The sequence below is a fragment of the Daldinia vernicosa genome (genome assembly GCF_022497035.1).
Source record: "Daldinia vernicosa strain CBS 139.73 unplaced genomic scaffold F5Y00scaffold_15, whole genome shotgun sequence".
In the NCBI taxonomy this organism is placed as follows: domain Eukaryota; kingdom Fungi; phylum Ascomycota; class Sordariomycetes; order Xylariales; family Hypoxylaceae; genus Daldinia; species Daldinia vernicosa.
Window position 1 is genome coordinate 550,134 of NW_025953931.1, and position 20,707 is coordinate 570,840.

Genomic DNA, 20,707 nt, shown 5'->3' on the forward strand with positions numbered 1-20,707 from the left:
CAAGCCCTTGAATTGGAGACGTGGGAGATCGCACCGGGTCGAATTCGTGATGAGCAAAGTGAAGCCGTCGATAGTACGTAACTGAACATCTCCGTCTTAGAGTACCCAATCTTAAGGGCTCGTGTTATATTTTAGGTACCCTACTAACTAGCCGTAGATTTTGCGTTTTCGAATTCGTACTTGGCCCAAAGCCAAGCTGTCCGTATAGGCCGCGATATTTCTTTCCAGGTCATTACCATCAAGCCTGGCACAGTTCACTTTTGGGGTTCTAGCGCCAATAAGCTCCGACTATGTTCAGTAGCGTCGGGCAAGCTACAGGTGTCTATTCACGGTCAGGACTTTTCGATGGGCCCTAATGGTATGGTCAGAATCAAGCCAGGCGTCGAGTGTACTGCTACGAACAAGCTGTACATTGATGCTACTGTCCACGTTACGACAGTACCTGGAGATTTATGTGGATGAGTTTGAGATTTTACACGATTAGGATGAACTCATTGATATCATATCCATTGAGTTTCAGGGACTTGCAGGTACTGAGATTCCTGAATGCACGCCGTCGCACGAATGTCTATCATGATCACAGAAGAGACTAGCTAGAATAGGGGCCCACGCCACAGGGGCGTGCATAGCTATTGCATAGTAGGTACTCCAGAAAGGAGAAACCTTGTACATGTCTGATTTTTGTACTCGATTAACAAGTGTTATGAATGAATAAAAAAGAGAGTATGCATTTGCTATTAATTGCTAATTCTGTAAACTTGAACAATACCCCTCTTTAGGACTCCTTCCTCAAAACATCCCCCTATTGGCTCTGAGCAGATGAAGATCTATATGTAGTCTGAGCGTGTCTATGCTTATATACTCTATCAAGAAAAGCGATCTAAGGAAACAAGCAGGAATTAATTCTCGACACCCTCAACTGGGCTCCGACTTTAAGAGACGTTGGTCATGGCGAAGTCGGGCTCGCCGCGGTAGAAGGTGGCTACGGTGGAGCCGAAGTTCTCCAGGGGGAACTCGGTGGCGGGCCACTCGTGGAAGCCGGCGACCTTCTTGGGGCTGTCGTAGGCGTAGGTCACGAGGACGCGGTAACGGCCCTCGGTGCCGGGCTGCGACGGGTCCTGGTGGAACTGCCACTCGAAGGCTGGGTCGTCGCAAGCTCGGAGAGATACTGAAGGGAGCTTCGCGACGGATGATTGGTCCGAGTACTTGCAGGTCGTGGAGACGGAGGTGTTGGGGATGGCGACATCGAAGGAGATGCTGGTGGAAGTGTTAGTACTGGTGTGGTAGGTGGTTCATAAGGGGGCGAAAAAGGGGGGTCTTACAAGGCTCCGGTGCCGTGGGGTAGGGTGTTGGCGCTGAACTTGGTGATGTCGAACTCAGTCGGAGCTTCGGCTCGCTTCTCGGTCACGGGAGCTCCAAAGACGGAGGCGGCTCCGAGGAGGATGGATGAGAGAACAGCGACGGACTTCATTTTTGCTTGTTGGTTGGTTGGTTGGCTGGTGGTGGCACTTGTAGTGTAAGTGAGTAAGTTGGTTGTTAAGAGTGATGATGATGATGATTGTATGTCTTTGATATTGTTGTTGGCTGGTTGATGGAATTATTTGTTGGACAAGAGCAGTGATGAACCCGATTATTATATACACGTCCAGCTCACTATACCTCTCGTACTCGTGGCAGTGCTACTATCTACCTACCTCCTACGACGCCCCACGATCCCGTATTCGCTAGCTTACGATGCTTATTCCTTTGTCTTGGCGCCGTAGTGAGACGGTGGAATGAAGTCATGCCACATAACACAAGCACCGCAATTCCGGTCCCCACGACCATTCCGGGTTCCGCACGGGTCGTTTTAAGCTATGATTTGGTATTTAATTCCCACACCGTCGGTGCCGGAACCGCTACTGCGAGTATTGCTTTGATATTGAGCTCAGCGAGCTGTTTAGATACTTGACGATACTAGATAGACGAGAGCGCGCTTTGTGCCTCGGTGGTTTTGCTCCCTTACTTCGTTTAACCATTCGCTAACGTAGCAAACAATCCATCTACTCGTAAAGCGGTGACCCGTAAAGACATCCAACGAGAAAACCTTGTGATGGAAACATTGATGGCATCAGCCAGTTCAATGCTTTAGAAGAAAATAATTTACGTAAGGTGAAGGGAAGTTGCTGGATACACGTAGTTTAGGAGGTAACTAAGACTTCCATCACTTAGGGGACTTTAATTAGTATCGGGTAGTTCCCGTAGGGCTGTAGCACGTGGAATATGAAGTCGGCAGTAGCTCAGCCCCGACTATAGCACCAATCAAACGCCCTAAAAGGTCCCCCTCAGCTTCTCTTTAGTACCTAACTGCGCACTGCTAAAAATAAGGCATCTCGTGTTGATCACCCTTGCTCGTTACTAAGCTTTGCCCAGACCCAATCGCTCTATTGCTTTTATTACGAGTAGGAATTACGAGTTTCGAGATTGAATTGATGGCGTTTGCATTTGCCTTTACATCGTAAATTCTCATCAATCAGATCTCGTCTTCCGGATTTCATAACATGAGGATTGTTTAATTGGTGCAATAGCAGGTTATGCGACTTCCAACTATTCTCGAACTCATTTCTTAGCTGTCTACGTAAATTCGCACTTCTTTCTTGCCGCATCTTTTTTCTTCTTCTTTTTTCCTTGCATATTCCATCGTTCGAGAACCATAATCATTTCTGAATTACTCAATTTCCGCCCGGAATCGCGTCTTCAGATTGCTCACTCTTAGAAATACATGCGATATGTACTTAAATCAAGGAAGCAAATCGAAAGTACTAATGTCGACTTCGTCTCTAGCATTGCTAGTACATAATGCACATAATATGTGGCGTCCGCTAAACTGTCTGTCTGTACGAGGGCAAACTCGTGTCTGGTCGACTGGTGTTCTTACAATTTCACACCACTGAGCTAGTGGCTTTAATCCCCTACCGCGACAAGAAAGAGACTTTGTTGCGAGGAATATGAAGTCGTCGTCTCGCTCATTTTGGAGCCGCACTACAGTCCCGGTGGGGGAAAGGGATGGATATTGCATCGATCACTAAACGCTACCTACTGCTCAAGATGTCACCAGAAAATGGTTGATAACCGGTAGCTTCGCTTCGAGCTCAAATAAGCCTCAACTTTTTCGTATCGGCCGAAATATTATCTGCCGAGTTTAGACTGAAGATCTACGCCACTTTTTATTAGACCTCCCTGGCTTATCTGGTTTGCGAGATGATTACTCGCTCCAATCCGAATAGAGACGACGAATATTGTTCGCAATACCTTTGTATTTCCCCCGCAACCTACACGAGAATGTAGCACGGTATCCACCGACTCCGGATCTTCCCCACATCGGGGAAGCTATTAGTGGTTCCTATTCGGAGATACGGTACTGATGAGATTGTATGCCCCCACTAGCCCGAGCTTCTTACCTTTTATGGTGGTATGGCTGTATGATACGATCTCGAACGCAATTCGACCAACGTTCGGAACGCCCAACACAAAGCGACTACGTTACACGGGTCTAGATTCTCGGTCCTATAGGGAGTTTCAGTAGCGGTGGGGAGCCGTCTGCTAATCTGCTAAGTAGAAAATGACCCAATATGGTGGGATATCTTTGACTTTTTCTGGTCACGATGGCGAGGCTTTCCCCGCGTTGGGTAATACTTCCCCGATCTGTTTGGTTTGTTTGGTCCGTATCGATTGTATCGAGCTTACCGCCGTCCTTTGTTCTCCAGACCTAGACTAGTGCTTACAAGGGTGCTCTCATCCCCATACCCCATATCTAGGTACCCCCAGTTCGCGTCCAGGGCCTCTTCAATCCTCCTTTTATACTCTTATCCCCACATGGAACTTCTCTCCAACTAGCTATTTTATCTCAAGGAGCTTCGCTATTCGCAATGGCAACCGAAAACACCCATAGCGACCTGGAGAAGAACAACGGCCCTGAGGCCAAGGAGATCGAAGAGGGTCACCTGAAGGATGTAAGTGACAACTAGATAAACCCCAATGATACTACACAGTTTCTCACAGCTACTAGGAGGTAGCCAGTACCGTCCTCGCTTCTTCTGCCGCTGAGCGAAAACTACTATGGAGGCAAGACAAGCGCATCGTGCCCCTAGCCGCGGGCATCTACTTCCTTTGCTATTTAGACCGTTCCAACATTGGCAACGCCAAAGTCCTCAATTCAGCAACCCATAACGATATGCAAACAGAGACCGGGACCTCAAACTACCAGTTCAACATCGCGCTCATGATCTTCCTAATCGGCTACTTCCTATTCGAAGTCCCGTCAAATATTCTACTCAAGAAGCTTCGCCCGTCTAGATGGCTTGCCTTCCTTATGTGTTCTTGGGGTGTTATTACCATTGGCATGGGTGGTGTCCATAATTATGCCCAGATGACTGGCGTCCGCTTCCTGCTAGGCGCCTTCGAAGCTGGTCTCTTCCCCGGGCTAATCTATTATTTAACATTTTGGGTGAGTTCAACCCGGGACCCCTAGAATTATATGAAAACGCCGAGCAGCTTTCCTTTCCCGGGTCGGCATAATCGGTTTCTCGATGCAATTACTAACTTCGGACTCATTATAGTATAAAAGCAACGAGCGCAGTGTACGAGTAGCTTTCATCCTCGCAAGCGCCACTCTTGCCGGTGCCTTCGGCGGAGCAATCGCTTTTGGAGTCGGCCATATGAATCAGACGCGCGGCCTGTCTGCTTGGAGATGGCTTTTTATGATCGAAGGTATCCCTTCGTGTCTATCAGGAATTCTCGTTTGGTTTTTCCTACCAGACTACCCCGAGAGAGCTTCTTGGCTCTCAGAGACCGAAAAGGATTTGGCTGCGCAGCGATTGTATCTTGAAGGTGCTAAAGGTTCAGCTTCTTCTATGACCTGGGAAGATGTCAAAGACACGCTTACCGACTGGCGGCTATGCGGGCACTACGCTATTTACTTCGCGGTCTCGTTGCCTTTCAGTTCTCTCTCGCTATTCTCCCCTTCAATCGTCGCTGGTCTCGGCTTCCACGATCTAGAGGCTCAATTGATGACGGTACCTCCATGGGCCGCTGCTTATGGTAAGTCTCCTATAAGAGATAAGTAAAAATGTTCGATGCTAATTTAAGAGGTAGTTTTCCAAATTCTCATGTCGTGGTCCGCGGATCATTTCAATGCTCGGGGTTATCACTGTGCTATTGCTTCGTTGATTGGCGCAGCGGGCTTCTTGGCTTCCGCTGTGCTGCCGCCTGATGCCTACACCCATCGGTATGGATGCTTAATCGTTGGGACAGCTGGGGCGTTCGGGTGCATTCCGCCCATGCTTGGCTGGCTGACCTCGAACATGTGGAGCACGGCGTCCATTGGATTAGCCGTGGCGCTCAATGTCAGCATTGGCGCAGGTCTCGGACAGATTCCTGGAGTATGGATATACAAGGCCGAAGAAGCGTCAAAGGGCTACCCAACCGGTCACGGTGTGAATTGTGCCATGCTCTTCTTCGTAGCTTTTGGTGCTCTCGGATTGAGGTACTACTACGGGCGAAAGAATCGCATTCTACTAGATGGAGCCGCTGAAGGCGTAACTCCTAGACTATACAAGTTGTGATGTGCGCTTATGGAAGACTGTTGGCTGTTTATTTTACATCGGACATTGATGATAGCTTTCAGATTAGTAGGGAGAGCATATTCATGCTATTATCATAGTAGAAACCTCATACCAAAAGAATATATCTGAATTAATCTCTGAAAATCTAGACCATGAGTACCTTTTTACATCAGCCTCCTTAAGCGAAATACGTCCATCACGCCAAGCCACTCAAAACTAGTGATAATATTTATGGCACCTAGCTACGCAAGCTGCATTGCTTTTTGATAAGCTTTCTGGTCTAGCCAATCGCTTGAATTCCGTGGGGAATCCCGCGAAGGGTCTCTGCCAAGTTATGCTAGACACTTACGACGACAGACGCCGGGACTGGCTTGGACCTGCATTCGGAAACAGCCGGTCAGTACCTCGGAGTTAACAAAATACCTTGGTGAATATTGAATTCTAACCGGGGTTGGAATGAGATCTTCATTGTTCCCGCGGGTAAGAAACCCCGCACTTGACAATGAATACAATGAAGCAAAGGCACGAGGTCATAAGCAACTTGGAGAAACGGCCTGGCCAGACTTGGGCTAGGTAAGCTAGACCGACCAGACTAGACTATTCCACTACTATATTCCCCGGAACGTATACCATTCTAGTGGATATAGATCTCCAAGTTTACCCCAGATAATGTTTCGCTAGGTCGAGACTTGCAGCACCAGTGGTATGGTCACACAGGGATGCCACGCTGAGCCAAAGTCTTTGTATGTGACTTGTACCCCAACCTCCCTTCCACAACTTCTTCCATGCCAAGGTGGCCCACGAGCTTGGCCATGCGTGGCCGGTAGGTTTATCAAGACGAATATATACATAGATGATGCATGTTGATAGGCGTGTGTTCCCGGTGGCATATATATTATCTCAACTTCAGCCTGAAGTAGCACACGTAAGCGTTTACTCTCCAAAAGAGCAGTTTCCATTGCAAATCAGCGTGGCGGCATGATATGTTAGCGATGATGTGCTCAGGCCTTCTCCAATTTTCCGTTAGAACCCTTGCGGTGACGGCCTTAGCTGCTACTTTCGCTTCTTCTACGTTAGCGAAGAGTAATCATGACGGCGAAAACAACGACAACGACAACGGCCGTAGGCAGGTCGGTGGCGTGAGCTGCGATGCCGCGACCTTCGCCAGCGTACTTCCGGCCGCAGCCAAAGTAGAGACGGTCGAGTACGTCAGCGCCGGAGGCACCTTCGGCGAGCCTTTGACAGATCTTATGTATCCGATCCCGCCGACGAACTTGCCGGAACTATGCGCCGTTATCATATCTGTCGCTTCGTCACCGGTTTCATCGTATAGGTTCGGAATATTCCTACCGGCAGAGTGGAACGGCCGTTTCCTCGCCGTCGGAAATGGAGGTTTCGGAGGCGGTATCAACTGGTTGGATATGGGCGCTGGTGTTAGGTACGGCTTTGCCGTTGTGTCAACGGACACAGGCCATAACTCAACGACTGGCGACATCCTCTGGGCTCTCAACAATCCTGAGATGAAGGAGGACTGGGGTTGGCGCGCCCTACATGGTACCGTACTATTAGGCAAAACCCTTGTCACAACCTATTACGAAAAGCCCATCGGCCATTCATACTATAGCGGATGCTCGACGGGCGGTCGGCAAGGGCTTAAGGAAGTGCAGATTTCTCCCGGTAGCTTTGACGGAGTGCTTGTTGGCGCTCCGGCTTGGTATACAAGCCATCTTAATACTTGGATCTGCAAAATTGCTATGTATAACTGGCCTGCTGACGACCCTAAGCATATCGACTGGGAAACGCTACCGCCTATCGGTGCCGAGGTCGTTCGCCAGTGCGACGACATCGATGGCGTCTCCGACGGCATTATCAGCTTACCAGAACAGTGTAATGTAAACTACGACGCCCTACAATGTAGTAATGGCAGCAGTACCGCGGCATCCGACTTTGCCAATTCTGACAATTGTCTAAACGACGCGCAGATTGACACTTTGAAAAAGATGTACACGGGGTTTACACTTGACTCAACAGGCGAGCGCGTGATGCCGGGACTACTCCCCGGGTCCGAGAACCAGATGTACACGGTACTCAACTACTCGGACGCAAGCCCGTACGGTCTAGGATACATCCGGTACTTCCTCTTAGACAACCCGCTGTGGGAGGCATCGCAGTACAACGACTCGATACTTCAGCTAGCCGAGATGTTAGACCCGGGTAATGCCACGGCCAACGACTACAACCTAACGACGTTCCGCGACCGCGGCGGCAAGATGCTGCTATACCACGGGGCCTCGGACGGCCTGGTCCCCACCACAGCCGGCAGCTTGTACTACGAACGCGCGGTAGACACGACGAGCGGCGGCGACGTAAACGCCACGCGCGAATTCTTCCGCCGCCTCGAGATCCCGGGGATGCAGCACTGCGGACTAACAGCGGTGGACGCGCCGTGGGCTCTCGGCGGCGCCAGCCAGGCCGCTTCCCTGGGGAACGACACGTACTCGGTGCCCGGGTTCGCGGACTCGCAGCACGACGTCTTGCTCGCGCTTATCGACTGGGTGGAGAATGGGAAGCCGGTCGATCAGGTTGTTGCTACGACGTGGAAGAGCCAGCGGGAGCCGTCGTCGGGGGTGCTGCGGCAGCGGCCGATTTGTGCGTATCCGGATACGGCGACGTGGGATGGTACGGGGAATGTGGATGAGGCTGCGAGCTGGAGTTGCGGGTATGTGGTTTTCTTATTTTCCCCTTTTTGTCTCGTTTTGCTAACTTTATCTGTAGTGGCGACAACTCCAGCAATGTAGCGAACAGCGCCGGTTCGCTGGCGTATATGAACCCCTTTTCGGTTATCGTAGATGTATTCAAGGCTTTTGCTATGTGACTTAGGGACGGAGGTTTATGATTGTATTAATTTGCTTGGTTCAAAGCCAGTGAGTATGTTATGAAATGGGTGGGTTGTATATAGCCGTCATAGAGATGTACGTAGGTAGCTACTTAGATTAAGGGCATTCGCAGTGAGCAAAATATAATAGTTCTTTACTTTCGGACTAGTCTATTTCTCGTTGCTTGAGTACGCATGTTGAAAAGGTGTTTGCTCCGTACGCTCACGTCGTGTTAAATGTAATGTTGGCTTCGTCTGTTGAACAAGACCGCACGTGTAAGCAGAGGGATCAAACGCCATTCGAAACATCATTGGGGGCCTCAAAATCCAATTCATAGAAAAGCATAGCGTATCAGAACTTAGATTCGATATACCAGGGGTTTTCAGTATTAAACCCCTGTAGAGGGTATCATGGAGGGTATATATGTACAATACTCGCAAAAAATACGTAGAAAACGAATATCAACCATATCATAGTACGAAGTAAATCCAGTGCTAACACCCATTCCATCAGCTCTTTTAGACACCCATTACCAGATCTGACCTCTAGTAATTAATTCCCTAACCCAGCCAACCTATTGCCTGATCACGAAGAACCAATTCGGGGAGTCCTGCGGTGAGCCCAACTTTCCCTTCATCCAACAGACATTATGTCCATTGTAGTTACCCCAGCCCGCGCCGGCGCAGGTTGAGTTCCCCGCGCACATATCGATGCAGTCCTCGACGGAACTTGTCTCTTCGTTGCCAATGTCTGTGGTTCCGCTGCCTTCCCAGTTGCCGTTGTAGTCCACGTTGCAGAGAACCAGGAACGGGTCGTTGCCGGCCCCTTCGTATATCGTCCCGTTTGACTGCGGACACGCGATTGACGTTGATCCAGTTGTGCTTGAGGGTTGTGACGATGTAGGAGTTGCGCTGCTTGCGTGTTAGTATAAGTATCGTAATGTCGTGAATAGATTGCCCAGTATTGCTTACTCAGAACCTGAACTCGATTTGTGTGAAGTAGCCAATCCCACACCTAAGCCGACTGCCAGACCAATGACGATGATGGCAGTGATCGGGCCAACGATTAGCCAGAAAGTCTTCACCTTTAATCCATATATTCTTTTGCCACTTGGTGGTATAGGAGGTGTCTTTTCAGCGAGGTATGTGCCATCTTGAGATCCTCCCCAGTATGGTCGACCCTGGTTAGGAATAGGATACCTTTGGGGAGGATATGCCCCGTTCGAGTAAGCATTCTGATGAACCATGCCCTGGAAAACGGGTACATGTTGATCGTACACATACTGCGTGCCGTCGTATGGCTTCTCTATGATAGTCGGCCCCTCGACGACATATGGTAAGTCGGACACTGGGGCAACTTCTAGACCGGCGGGCTCGTTTTGGATATTGTTGGGCGACATCATGTCCTCTAGCTTATGATAATACAGGTGACTCTGGGTTCACCGCACCGGTGGAATTTCGTTAACATTTAGTTGACATTTCAAGAGAGCATAGACGAAGAGCACAAACGGAAATATACAGGAATAAGAAGAGCCATGAAGGATCCGCCCTGCCGCCTGTGTTACACGATATGTACCTAATGTATGTACGCTCACTATTTTCGCTTCTGAATTGGAGTTGAGTCCCTAATCGAGAATTCGATGCCGCAACAGCCCCTGTCATCAGGCCCCCAACCTCCAAACTAGGGAACCAAATCTCACGAACCCCAGGTTCCCAGGCGGACTAGGCTTTTTCGGCACCGATTTCCCCTGTAAGACTTGCTCGCCTCATTGGGCGTACTGCAATCCGACCGCAGATTTTGAGGATCCGCTGTTTGGGTTCTGTGCGGAAGAATCCTTCGAACTGTTTCAGGGGCCAATCAGAAATACATGATGGTCGGACGGGATCCTTCGGCCTATTTTCCGAGACAGCTCGTCAGCTCGTCAGCTCGTCAACTCCGTGTAGCGTCCGCTGGTGGCCTGCAAAATACAAGTCACTTCATGTCACCGAAATGTAAAACATAAGTGCGTCGCCCATGTGGCCGACTTGAGATATCTCCAATACTGCCTACCTAACCTATCCAGCCTATTCACTATCTAGAGGATCACGGCCGAACCATACTTTATCTATTATGGCTCAAGCTCGGCTCCGCAGAGTTGTGTAAGGCTGTAGGCCTGTGGTCAATGCTTTCGTAGGTAGGTAGCAATCATTAATACTACATTACGAGATACTCGCCGCCACAGGCTGCAACTATTTCATGCATGTCTTGGATGAATAAGTTTCTATTCAGTCAAAAAGGGGCTTTGTGTTACCCAAGCGTGCAAAAAGCCCCGGCAAAATCTAGCATTTGCTTACCGGAGTCTTAAAGGAATGATGTAGGTAGATTTGCTATTAACCTTGAAGGTTAGATAGGTGCGATTTGAGGGACAGCAGACTTTTCTCCTACTTCGCTCCCTTCTAGCTAGTCGCAGTCTCGCTCGAAATTAGGGGAGAAACAACAGATCTCACATTAGTAACATATGCTTTTAATATATAAGCTGGTAGCTACCTAGGCAGCACGTACCTAAACAGCCGCCAGCGCTCTTTGGACCGAGTGAAAGCTTCACGGTAATCCCGGCCGTATACCATCCAAACGCCGGCGGCTATACGAGTCCAAAGTTGGACAGACCAAATACGCCACCTATTTCGCCAAGCCACATTTTATTTAGAGTCAGTTAAACGACACTGCGTAGATAATCCGATATCTGAGATCCGGCACTATTATAACGCAGTTGAGGAGTTGCCGAGCGATCTCTCATAACGCCTCTTAGTACGATAGGTCTTGAAGGCCCCGGACATAGTAATCGGGTATCGCAAACAATCGCTGAAATGTCTTTGGGTGTATATTTCAATGGTGCAAGTCAACCGACCTCATAGAAACTTCGCATATAGCAGTCTACTTGACTCTTTCTATCGATAGTTATATGGACAGTTTAACGAGTGATCTAATGCTACGCTCATATCTGTTAGTGCAAACTCGACCTTCCAAAATCCGATGTGATGAGACGCCCTAGTTAGGTAATGATGCTATTCTAATACACGAGACACATTATTATCACAATAGATTGGTGTAACAATGTGGTGATGGGGATACGATCAAGTCTTATCGTGTTGTATTGGCCAAAGTTGTTATTAAATCCGCCAAGTAGGGTATAGGCCACCGGCAGGTATACTACAAATTTCTTGTCGGGCATCATCAGACGGGTACTTCCTTACCTACCTACCTACCTTGGGTACATATGTAACCTAGCCTAGGCACGTATACAGACAGGCGGACAGGTAACTTTACGGATCTAGCGCTTCGTTTACATTTGTTCGGCCCTCGTAGTATGGATATATATGAGGATTCGCGAAGTGATAAGGATGGTATCTACGGCGAAACTACCTACGTCTATCTATTTATAGGGTAATATGAAAATGATAGATGGTCTAACTAGAAGATAGATTCGGGTGCAATGTCATAACCGCGTTCATAGTCAACCCTGTGTAGGCGTACAAGTATGCTGCTTACCCGTCAGGACTCGTGTCTTCACAGAGAGATAGTGATTTGGTACGTATTGCCGTGATATTATGGTGACTATCTTAACCTATACCCTATTTGCGAATAGGGGGGGAGGGACGCCCACTTTATATGAACCTAGCATATAGCAGCTATCCTCTGGGGTAGCCCTATTTTCTCCTGACGTAACCAGACGAACAATTCTTCTCCAATTCTACCTTTCATGAGTGGTGACGGTGGCGTTTAAAATACCTCTACCGCTGGTGCCAATGGCAAATTGGTCACTGATACACTCGAAATCCTCGGCTATTGCGCCCTGGAACTGGAAGTTGTAGCGATAGATAAGCGTAGAAATGACTGGGTACAACTCAACCCATGCTAGATTTATCTATAGTATTAAAAGACTGCTGTCTCGGCTATGGCTAGAACATAAGCAGGCACTTACTACATTCCGAGGCAAATCCTTGTCCCCCTTGAAAAAGGTGCGAATTTTTTATCGACCATTTTTCGAAATTCTGGATCCATACAGCGATCTGGATTGAAGCGCTTAGGATTTGGATAGAGCGAGTCATCCGTATGCATTAGTATTAATGTTATTCAAACAGGAGTTCCGGCAGGTAGCCGCCAGTTACCGTAGAAGAGATCCTTATCTAGGGAAATGCCTGCCATACGTGTGGCGATGGCCGGACTTAATCGCAGGCCTTCCATCAATGTAGACGTTAGATACGGTAGTTGTTCGAGGGTCTTTGACTCAACCTCGCTTGGGTCCGCATCCATAGACCCAATTTCAGCTCGAAGTTCCTGGAGAATCTTGGCATTGCTAAACGCATAGAAAATGATAGTTAAGTCGTAGAACGCTGGCAGTTGTCTCGAATCCCGCACCGGTGATAGTTGTTACATCATCAAATACACGATCGAGGGACTTCTCCGGTGATGTAAGCTTAGATTTTAGTATTTCGTGAGCTATAGCACGCTGTTTCTCATCCGAGGCAGGCAAAGCTGCGGCTGCCATAAGGGTTTTAGTGTCTTGCATGGTTTCCTAGGTACTCAGTAACAATTAGTAACAGTAATCGCCTATCAAGCTCTTTAGGTCTTACTTGAAGATGAAGAAAGAACTCCTTCATATAATTGCCTGCAATTTTTAAGATCCAGTCAATTGGTATAGCTTTGAGGGCTTTAGGAACCCATGAAATATGCTTAGAGAGTCTCCATATTCGACCAGACCCTTGACTTGCAGTTAGCATCACAACGTCAAAGTCCTCTCGCCCAAGGCTATTGTAACTTTTGTTTATAAACAGAGCGATCTCGCCGCGGTAAGGACCTTGTGTAGATGAGACCAATGTTCTTGAAGTGTTCTTGGATAACTACGTGGTGAGGCGAGAACTAAGGGCAAGTATGATCTATTTCCCTCACCTAAGAGATGCTATATCGCGATATTGATTATCGCCAACTCCTTTGGCGGATTCTAGCTGTCTTACATGGCGAATTGGTAGAGACGATGTAAGTGCCAGTATTGGAGCACTGAACATGAAATAGGGGCTACGCAGGTGCTATGTTGTATGTAGGACCACATCAAATGACTCAGCTGCTTACCTAAGTCTAAGCTGAATGTGAGATAGGTACCTTCGTACCCCGTACCCACGGTCCCACTCAGGTAATCCCTGTACTTCTAGGGAAGATCCGGCGCGAAAGCTTTCAATATCTAATCCGTACATACATCATCGCTTCATGGGCCGAACTTTTCTAACCTAATTGATTCTCACGTCGCAACCGCACGTTTGATGGCCCAACATGTCTTCCCAAGCTGAACCAAGCGAAGATCCATGGAATAAAGATACGAAGCGCAAATTCCAGAAGCAAGTCTACGGTAAATCCAAGCTTAATTGGCACTTGCTAACTGAGGTTGCGACAGTAAATCCAAGAGCGAATTCTTTGACCCTTGTCAAGAAGCCGCAGCAAAAAGTATCCGATGTCTGAACCGAAATGGGGGAGATAGGCAAATGTGCACCGACTACTTCGAGTGAGTGCTTCCTGGGGATTTAAGAATTAGAATGAGATCAAGGACCGAAGACGAATGTAGAAATATGGCCATACTAATGCGAGACTCCGCCTAGGGCATACCGTGCTTGCAAAAAGGAATGGGTAAGGATAACTTATAAATCTACCTTAAGCTTATCAATATTTCTGACCTGATTTTCTGAAAGACCAATAAAAGGAAGAGGGAAGGTGGCAGCATATTCTTTGGCCCATCTAAGTCTACATGACTTGAGGTTTTACGTGAAAGTCTTAAACTCCGGCAGACGTTTGGGGGGTTTGAACTGAGGCAGCAAGGTTTATCGTTTTGCTATTGATTACTTAGGTACCTACCTGGGTACCTATGTAAGAAATAGTTGTAATAATATCTGTAAAACAGAGGACAGAGAGACTACATACACGAACAAAGAACATGAAGGTGTAGTAACTCACACATTTTTATGTATATGCCGTTCTAACAGATTTATGTCGATTACTAATTCCTAAAGACTGTAGCGTGAATGGTGAGTCCTACCTGCATGTACCTAACCTCAATACAATATGTAGCTTGAGGCGCCAGTGCACTATATTACCTCATATAGGGCGAGTGTTACAGGCGAGTGTCACTGTCACAGCCGGGCGCACTAATGCACACCGCCTACCGATTTTAATAATTAGAAGTAACCCTAATCCACCTCGGCGGCAGAATCTAACAAGAACAATGGGGGGGCAGCAGTGTTGGAGCAGGATGCCTTATAGATGCTATACCTTAGGTACCAGGTAGACAACAAGCAACAACAAGCAACAGCAAACAACAATTATGAGCATATTCGTGACTGCCCGGTGACGGTAGTCCCAACGACGTAGATAAGGTCTTCGGTCTCCTACGAGACGGTTAATACACCTGCAACCCGAAATGATACTCCACCGTCATTTCTTCTTTCTTCTTCAAACCCTCACCTTAAAATCTCACACTTAGAAACTATTGCACCTACCTACCGAACATAAAAATAGATGCCTACCTAACGTACGGGTAGGTTTTAGATTCACCACCACAAAGACGCAAAATAAAGCCTATCACCACAATAAAAAAAAACAAGACTACCACTCACGTATTCACCATGAAGCCTCCCTTGATACCACCCACCCCGCGGCCCATCAATCTCAAACCCACCGGTCCCGTCAGTCTACTAACTGCCTTTGCCGAAGAGCAATGGAATACCGCTGCGAACTTGGCTAGGCAGCGTTATAGAACTACAAAAGACCCGTACTATTTGGTAAGCTATGCGTGTTTTCTATTACGTGTACAATAGCTGACTTCTTGCCAGGCCGTCGAGATTGCTGCTAAATCTCAGAGCGACAATGTCGCCGACCGCAGTGCAGGAAAGGTTGAAGTTGAGAGGATGATTAAGGACAACATCACCATATCTGATGTTGATACGCTGGACTTGTATGAGTTTGCCTGCTCTCGGACTGACATTAAGTACTCGGAAACTATCGGTGTGCTTCGTGCAAGGCTGGTGAAGGCCCTCCCGAAAGACCAAAAGTCATGCACTCAATGCTTCAATGCTTGCGTCTGGAATTCAGACTGGAAGAATGCTCAACAGGTAATCTCCTTCTACGTGCCCGCATATCAAACTCGTTAACTGACCCATATAGATTGCGGCATCGTTGAGTAAGAACTTTGCTAGCGACCGAAGGTTCTTATTTCGATATATCCTAGCCACCCACCAATATTCCGTAAGATTTTACACTCTCGCCCTATCTATTTTTGAGTCTACCTTTCTAACCTGAATAGTTGTCCGATGAATGTCCCGAGGGTAGCAGAAAGATCTTTGCGTCGCTTGCAAAAGCGCAGGCCGACAAAGCGTTTGACCTCCGGACTATGGTAAGGATTTGATGCAGAAAATATAGCTATGAGGACAAGTGCTGATTATAACGATTAGACTTCTGGTAACGATGGTCGTGTCGTCTATAACGAATCCGAAGCTTGGCTGTGGTTAAATATTCGAATCAGCCATTGTAGCCCGAAAGAAAACTTGGAGCTTTTTAGGAAGCCTGAGTATAGTCCCTTAACATTCCTGAAAGCTGGCCAACAGGAACCCTACTGGATAGTTCTAAGTTACCTACAGACCTACAAAGCGTGGGACGACATCTTTCAAATCGGAAAGGAGGTCTTGGAAGAAGCCATCCGTATAGTCCAAGTCGAAGCCTCGGCTATCGAAAACGATGAAAAGGTCATCAGCCTGCGGAAGCTCGCAGAAGCCGAAGCTAAGCAGGACTCGTCAGTTAAGAAAGACTTAGTTCGAGCCATAGAAAAGGCTAGGCCTCTGCGAACATTAAAGGACCAAGCATACATATCTGCAAGCTGTGAATATGCGCTGTTCACGGCCATCTTCCAAGCAGCTAAACACCAGTCTGATAGGAAGCGGCAAGTTTGTCTATTCCGTATACCTATAGGGACGTTGATATTAACCTCTTCTCAGAGCCCTTAAACAGGTTCGCCAGCTAGTTGATAAGCTGATCAAGGCTTTAACCCGAGCAGAAAGCACGAGACCCATTTTCCAAAGAACACATAGCATTCTCTCTCTATCCATCCTAATCGCTCGAGAATCGCCAGCCGACCCAGAATCCGATGGCTATACCACGCGGGTCATTAACCTCACAAATCATGTTGTTCAGCATTATAATGAGGCTCGCTGCCTCGCCGAAGCGCTAACGCTCATGGCAGAGCTGAGCAATCCAGAGGTTGCCGCATTTATTACATCTCTCCGTACCACCAGCATTAAGGTAACTACCAACTCTACTAGTATTCGTACCGCAAGTTACTGACCCTAACGTTTTAGTGCGATGATGCCTTCCAACGCTTCATGTTGACATCACTAAACTTGAGGATCCGATATGCAGTGGCAACAGGCAGTGTACTTGGTTGTGTCTTTTGTAACGGAAATATTGAACGTGGAACCTGCGCCTCTTGTCTCAAGTCCATCGCAATCAATGCCCTTGATGCGTACAAGGCAGGAATGGAAGATGCTGACTTTCGCGAGAAGATTCTATCTGGTCAAGGCGAGAACCCTTTCTCAGATATTGCAGTAATCGGAGCTGCATGTCTGCTAAGGCTCTCAGGGCTTGCTACCGAATCTCCACCGATGGGAACCAACTCTTTATACCGTGCGAACATCCAACTGTTCCTACAAGCCGTTATCTGGCTGGAATCATGTTTAACGACGTCGTCATCTGTTAGCAGTACGCATCGTATCTTACTCGTTAAGCTGTACCTTCTCATGGGTTGTGTGTCCCGAGCTAAGGTTCTGTGGGATCGCTTTGATGTTAAGAATGCCCTCCTGGATTCTCTAGGTCTTCTATTCGTCGATCGCATATCATCCATCGCTCCAGGGTTGTTCGTCACGGGCTCTCATCGCGATAACCCTGTTGAACCTTTCCTTGTACATTTCACAAGGGGGCTTATGACTACGACCCCCAGAAGAATTATGGATTCTCTGGAAATGGGAACTTATTCCAGCATTCAGGAAATGATCCGGCATGCCGAAAAACAAACCGCAAGCTGTACTCTTGTTATGGCCGTTGTGGAAGAACGCCGAGGCCTACGAATGAAAACAGGAAAGATTGAGGCTCCCGTAGAAGACCAGCCTCTTGTCCGTATGTTTTCTTTGTCCGATGCTAAGGAAGGTTGAGAATGCTGACCAGATAGGGAAACTAACGCCTGGCCATATGATTCGGGACATCACCGACTACGGAATCTTTGCAATTCCGGATAGTACACCGTCGAAACCTATTTTTACTTTGGTCAACTATGGACCGCTCCCAACGGTTTGTGGCCTTGATATCATGCTTATGAGCTGAATTCTAATCGTGACGTTAGGGTGGCCGTGCTCATGCTGGGTTGATGGCCGAGCGCTTCCTTGACTTTGTCTGCTACGTACAGCCAAAAGAGTACAAGCCTTCGAAAGTAGGCCAAGTTTCGCAAATCGACTGGAAATATGCGTTCCTTATTAGTTCCCATCTGGAGGAGGAAATGAGAGGTCTCTTAGCCATCGGTGATAAGGGCCTTCCGGAAGATAAGAAAATTGAGCTAGGAAAGTTACAAGAGTCGGTAAAGGGTTCTTTCACGACGCCTGAGTATTGGTATTATGGGACTATATGGAGACTCGCGAACACGGTGAAGAATATTCTGGGACACGGATTCCTCTCGGCATCTACTAACGAAACCCGTGATCTCAACCGCTTCTTTATCAAGGGTGTTCTAGACAACCTCCAAGGCCAAACCAAAGATTTCTTAGAAGTGCCTGAGAATATCCACTCTAAGATTTACGCTTTCCACGGCTTCGCAGCTCTTCATGCTATGGGCATGCTACGCGAATCCATCTTAGCCGTCAAGTATACAGCGAACTACCTTACAAGCATCTCTGAGAAACTCAAGAATACCGAGAAGTCCCGCGCATCCGCTGAGCTCGCGTGGCTCGCGCCCGAGCTCAAGAAGATGACAGCTGCAGCCGTCGAGTCGGAGAACACGATCAAAGCTCGCATTAAGCTGCTTAAGGACTACCTGGGCAATGTCGACGGCTGGAGAGATCGACTATGCGACTGGGTTTTTGGTGATTACACTGCGGTATATGATAAGGATCCGGAATTCAAGAAGGAGGTAGCTAGCAAGATCAGAGCCGCCATCCCCAAGGCGAACGGTGAACTATGGGCTGATAAGGTTGGGGAGTCTTGGCGCGAGCTCATGAAGGGTTGGGCTGCTGTCAGGTTCGACTGATTCGACTGATCTCTCCCCGCCCTGTTCATCTTGATCTTTGCTACAATCCGAGCTTCACTCTACTGCCTCGAGAGGGCTCTAATTACGATCCCGTAGCATTTCTGCATATCCCTGGTCTACCTCTTTTATATCTGAATGGTATTCTTCGAAAACTTGGAAATCATGTTTAGGTCCAAAATGACTCCTGGATCTTGATATTTGAGTCGGAGAAATCTTGTGAATGAAGGATATCTAAGGGGTAGGCTTGAGAATGAAGATATGGAAGGGGATAGAGCCCTAACTCTGGCCAACGGGTGGTTAGGCATAATACGGTACTACTATGATGCCATACATAAAAGTTGCGATAGCTTGTACAGATATTCGCGATTGTTAATAAGCAATACATCAGGTGCCCATTTAAGTAACCGTACATTCATAACATAGACGAGACCACCACCTAGGATAAGTGCTACGTAACGTAATCAACTTGCTGGTGAAGAAAAGGGTATCTTCCATGCCTTCATATCTCTCTGTCTAGCAGTCTTTCGATCCAATTTGCAAGTCTTAGCCCGATACCGTAGAAATGCCAACAACATATGCCCATGCCCATGCCCACGCTAAAATATGCTTCTAAAGAATCCGCTGTACGACACAACGTGGCTAAAATAGGGAGAAAATAAAGCTAAATCTGGACTAGAAAAGCCACGCAGGTCGAAAGTTGAAGGATGCATTCGTTTATCCACATTTGCTCGTGTATCGCAATCCACTTCCCTTGCTCTAAGTCTTCTATCCATCTACCGCAGAACCTCACCACCACTGCTGCTCCCCCTCCTCTTCTTGCGGGAGAGAAATGTCGCAGATTCTTCCTTCAGCGTGACCCAGACCCAGAACCAGCTCATAAATTCGAGGAAGGCAAAGGTGAAGAAGACACGGTTGCGCAAGCCGTCGCTACCGCTAACTACGGTGCCGGGGATAAATGCGGAGGGGGGTGTCAGCGGGTGAGATAGGCGGTTTGATCCGGACCGGCCGGCGGTCGGCGTCGAGAAGTATGCGAATAGCGATAGCGAGGCGAATACGATGATGCGGAGGGGTGCTTGCGCGCCCCAGTGGTGGATTAGCCATACTTCTTCGGGCATAGAGAGGGTGAGTAGGTCGGAGAGTCCGGTTATGAAGAGCAAGACGCCGAGGAGGGAGGAGATGGCGCTGGGGTTTGCGAAGGCGGCTGTCTGGGGCTGTTGGGGAGTTGATTGTTAGCGGTTTGATCATCACTCGTTGGTTGGGATGGAAAGGGGGGGAGCTTACCATGCCCATGGCTTCGCCTAGCACGTAGACGAGAGCTTGGTCGGCGATGGCGTTGGGATTCGTGTAGAAGAAGTAGGCTAGGGTGATGTGGAAGAGGCAGAGGGATGTCAGGATGGTCTTGACTGATATGAGCGCCATGGTTGGGTTCCCGTTCGTAACGGTATAGATGTATCCACAGTAGATTAGGTTAGGTAGATGTTCTTATTCTTATTCTTATTCGAAACGAGTGCCGACGATAATATTCTGTTCTCCGTCGATGGAGAGATAGTTGGGGAATGAGAACGAGAGCGGGACGGATGTAAATTCCATAGACGTCGACGAGAGTAACGGGTCTTCGTGTGACGGACTCGATGGAACGGCGGCCGTCCTGCGACACGCATGTAAAGAGAATCCTTGGTCCTTTGGGTCTTGGAGGGGGTTGTCTTGAGTCAGGTTTGGGGATTGGAAGGGGGAAATGGTGCAGATGATGGCATGCAATGCTAATTGATTCCCATTTTCAGGGTCCAGGATTATTGGGTTTGGGGTAAGTTATCGTGCTTATCCTTATCGCCTATCGCGAGAGCTTAACAAATGTTGATGCCTGAGTACCTAGGTACATACCTGTAGGTCGTACATAGTCGTGGCTCCCTTCGCAGCCA

General features: G+C 48.1%; 9 protein-coding genes across 9 annotated transcripts; 4 read left to right on the forward strand and 5 right to left on the reverse strand.

The window, feature by feature from the left end:
* Window positions 1-708: 708 nt before the first annotated feature.
* F5Y00DRAFT_233273 (uncharacterized protein) lies at window positions 709-1,592 on the reverse strand. Its single transcript, XM_048007288.1, has 2 exons — window positions 1,323-1,592; window positions 709-1,257 (listed from the first exon to the last, which is right to left on the reverse strand). The coding sequence occupies exons 1-2, from the start codon at window positions 1,469-1,471 to the stop codon at window positions 933-935; spliced, it is 474 nt and encodes a 157-aa protein (XP_047866343.1). The 5' UTR covers window positions 1,472-1,592; the 3' UTR covers window positions 709-932.
* A 1,964-nt stretch (window positions 1,593-3,556) lies between these two features.
* F5Y00DRAFT_37791 (MFS general substrate transporter) lies at window positions 3,557-5,747 on the forward strand. The gene is made up of 4 exons (XM_048013570.1): window positions 3,557-3,992; window positions 4,049-4,486; window positions 4,599-5,079; window positions 5,134-5,747. Exons 1-4 carry the CDS (start codon window positions 3,909-3,911, stop codon window positions 5,601-5,603), a joined length of 1,473 nt encoding a protein of 490 aa, XP_047866344.1. The 5' UTR covers window positions 3,557-3,908; the 3' UTR covers window positions 5,604-5,747.
* Window positions 5,748-6,059: 312 nt separating this feature from the next.
* Window positions 6,060-8,602, forward strand: F5Y00DRAFT_37824 (tannase-domain-containing protein). The gene is made up of 2 exons (XM_048013571.1): window positions 6,060-8,322; window positions 8,379-8,602. Exons 1-2 carry the CDS (start codon window positions 6,587-6,589, stop codon window positions 8,476-8,478), a joined length of 1,836 nt encoding a protein of 611 aa, XP_047866345.1. The 5' UTR covers window positions 6,060-6,586; the 3' UTR covers window positions 8,479-8,602.
* A 451-nt stretch (window positions 8,603-9,053) lies between these two features.
* Window positions 9,054-9,878, reverse strand: F5Y00DRAFT_260715 (uncharacterized protein; the record flags this gene model as incomplete). Its single annotated transcript, XM_048011063.1, has 2 exons — window positions 9,054-9,390; window positions 9,451-9,878. 2 exons carry the CDS (start codon window positions 9,876-9,878, stop codon window positions 9,054-9,056), a joined length of 765 nt encoding a protein of 254 aa, XP_047866346.1.
* Window positions 9,879-12,174: 2,296 nt separating this feature from the next.
* On the reverse strand, window positions 12,175-12,629 carry F5Y00DRAFT_233277 (uncharacterized protein). The gene is made up of 2 exons (XM_048007289.1): window positions 12,441-12,629; window positions 12,175-12,373 (listed from the first exon to the last, which is right to left on the reverse strand). The coding sequence occupies exons 1-2, from the start codon at window positions 12,565-12,567 to the stop codon at window positions 12,210-12,212; spliced, it is 291 nt and encodes a 96-aa protein (XP_047866347.1). The 5' UTR covers window positions 12,568-12,629; the 3' UTR covers window positions 12,175-12,209.
* Window positions 12,593-13,028, reverse strand: F5Y00DRAFT_260716 (uncharacterized protein; the record flags this gene model as incomplete). The annotated part of the gene is made up of 2 exons (XM_048011064.1): window positions 12,593-12,796; window positions 12,852-13,028. The coding sequence occupies 2 exons, from the start codon at window positions 13,026-13,028 to the stop codon at window positions 12,593-12,595; spliced, it is 381 nt and encodes a 126-aa protein (XP_047866348.1).
* Window positions 13,029-13,654: 626 nt separating this feature from the next.
* Window positions 13,655-14,497, forward strand: F5Y00DRAFT_233278 (cytochrome c oxidase-assembly factor cox-23, mitochondrial). The gene is made up of 4 exons (XM_048007290.1): window positions 13,655-13,851; window positions 13,908-14,015; window positions 14,110-14,137; window positions 14,200-14,497. The coding sequence occupies exons 1-4, from the start codon at window positions 13,787-13,789 to the stop codon at window positions 14,257-14,259; spliced, it is 261 nt and encodes an 86-aa protein (XP_047866349.1). The 5' UTR covers window positions 13,655-13,786; the 3' UTR covers window positions 14,260-14,497.
* A 243-nt stretch (window positions 14,498-14,740) lies between these two features.
* Window positions 14,741-18,871, forward strand: F5Y00DRAFT_37847 (N-acetyltransferase B complex non catalytic subunit-domain-containing protein). The gene is made up of 9 exons (XM_048013573.1): window positions 14,741-15,285; window positions 15,337-15,615; window positions 15,668-15,748; window positions 15,807-15,896; window positions 15,955-16,439; window positions 16,495-16,798; window positions 16,855-17,668; window positions 17,721-17,839; window positions 17,892-18,871. The coding sequence occupies exons 1-9, from the start codon at window positions 15,130-15,132 to the stop codon at window positions 18,786-18,788; spliced, it is 3,225 nt and encodes a 1,074-aa protein (XP_047866350.1). The 5' UTR covers window positions 14,741-15,129; the 3' UTR covers window positions 18,789-18,871.
* Window positions 18,872-19,380: 509 nt separating this feature from the next.
* On the reverse strand, window positions 19,381-20,576 carry F5Y00DRAFT_37843 (increased loss of mitochondrial DNA protein 1). The gene is made up of 2 exons (XM_048013572.1): window positions 20,070-20,576; window positions 19,381-19,999 (listed from the first exon to the last, which is right to left on the reverse strand). The coding sequence occupies exons 1-2, from the start codon at window positions 20,205-20,207 to the stop codon at window positions 19,562-19,564; spliced, it is 576 nt and encodes a 191-aa protein (XP_047866351.1). The 5' UTR covers window positions 20,208-20,576; the 3' UTR covers window positions 19,381-19,561.
* Window positions 20,577-20,707: the final 131 nt, after the last annotated feature.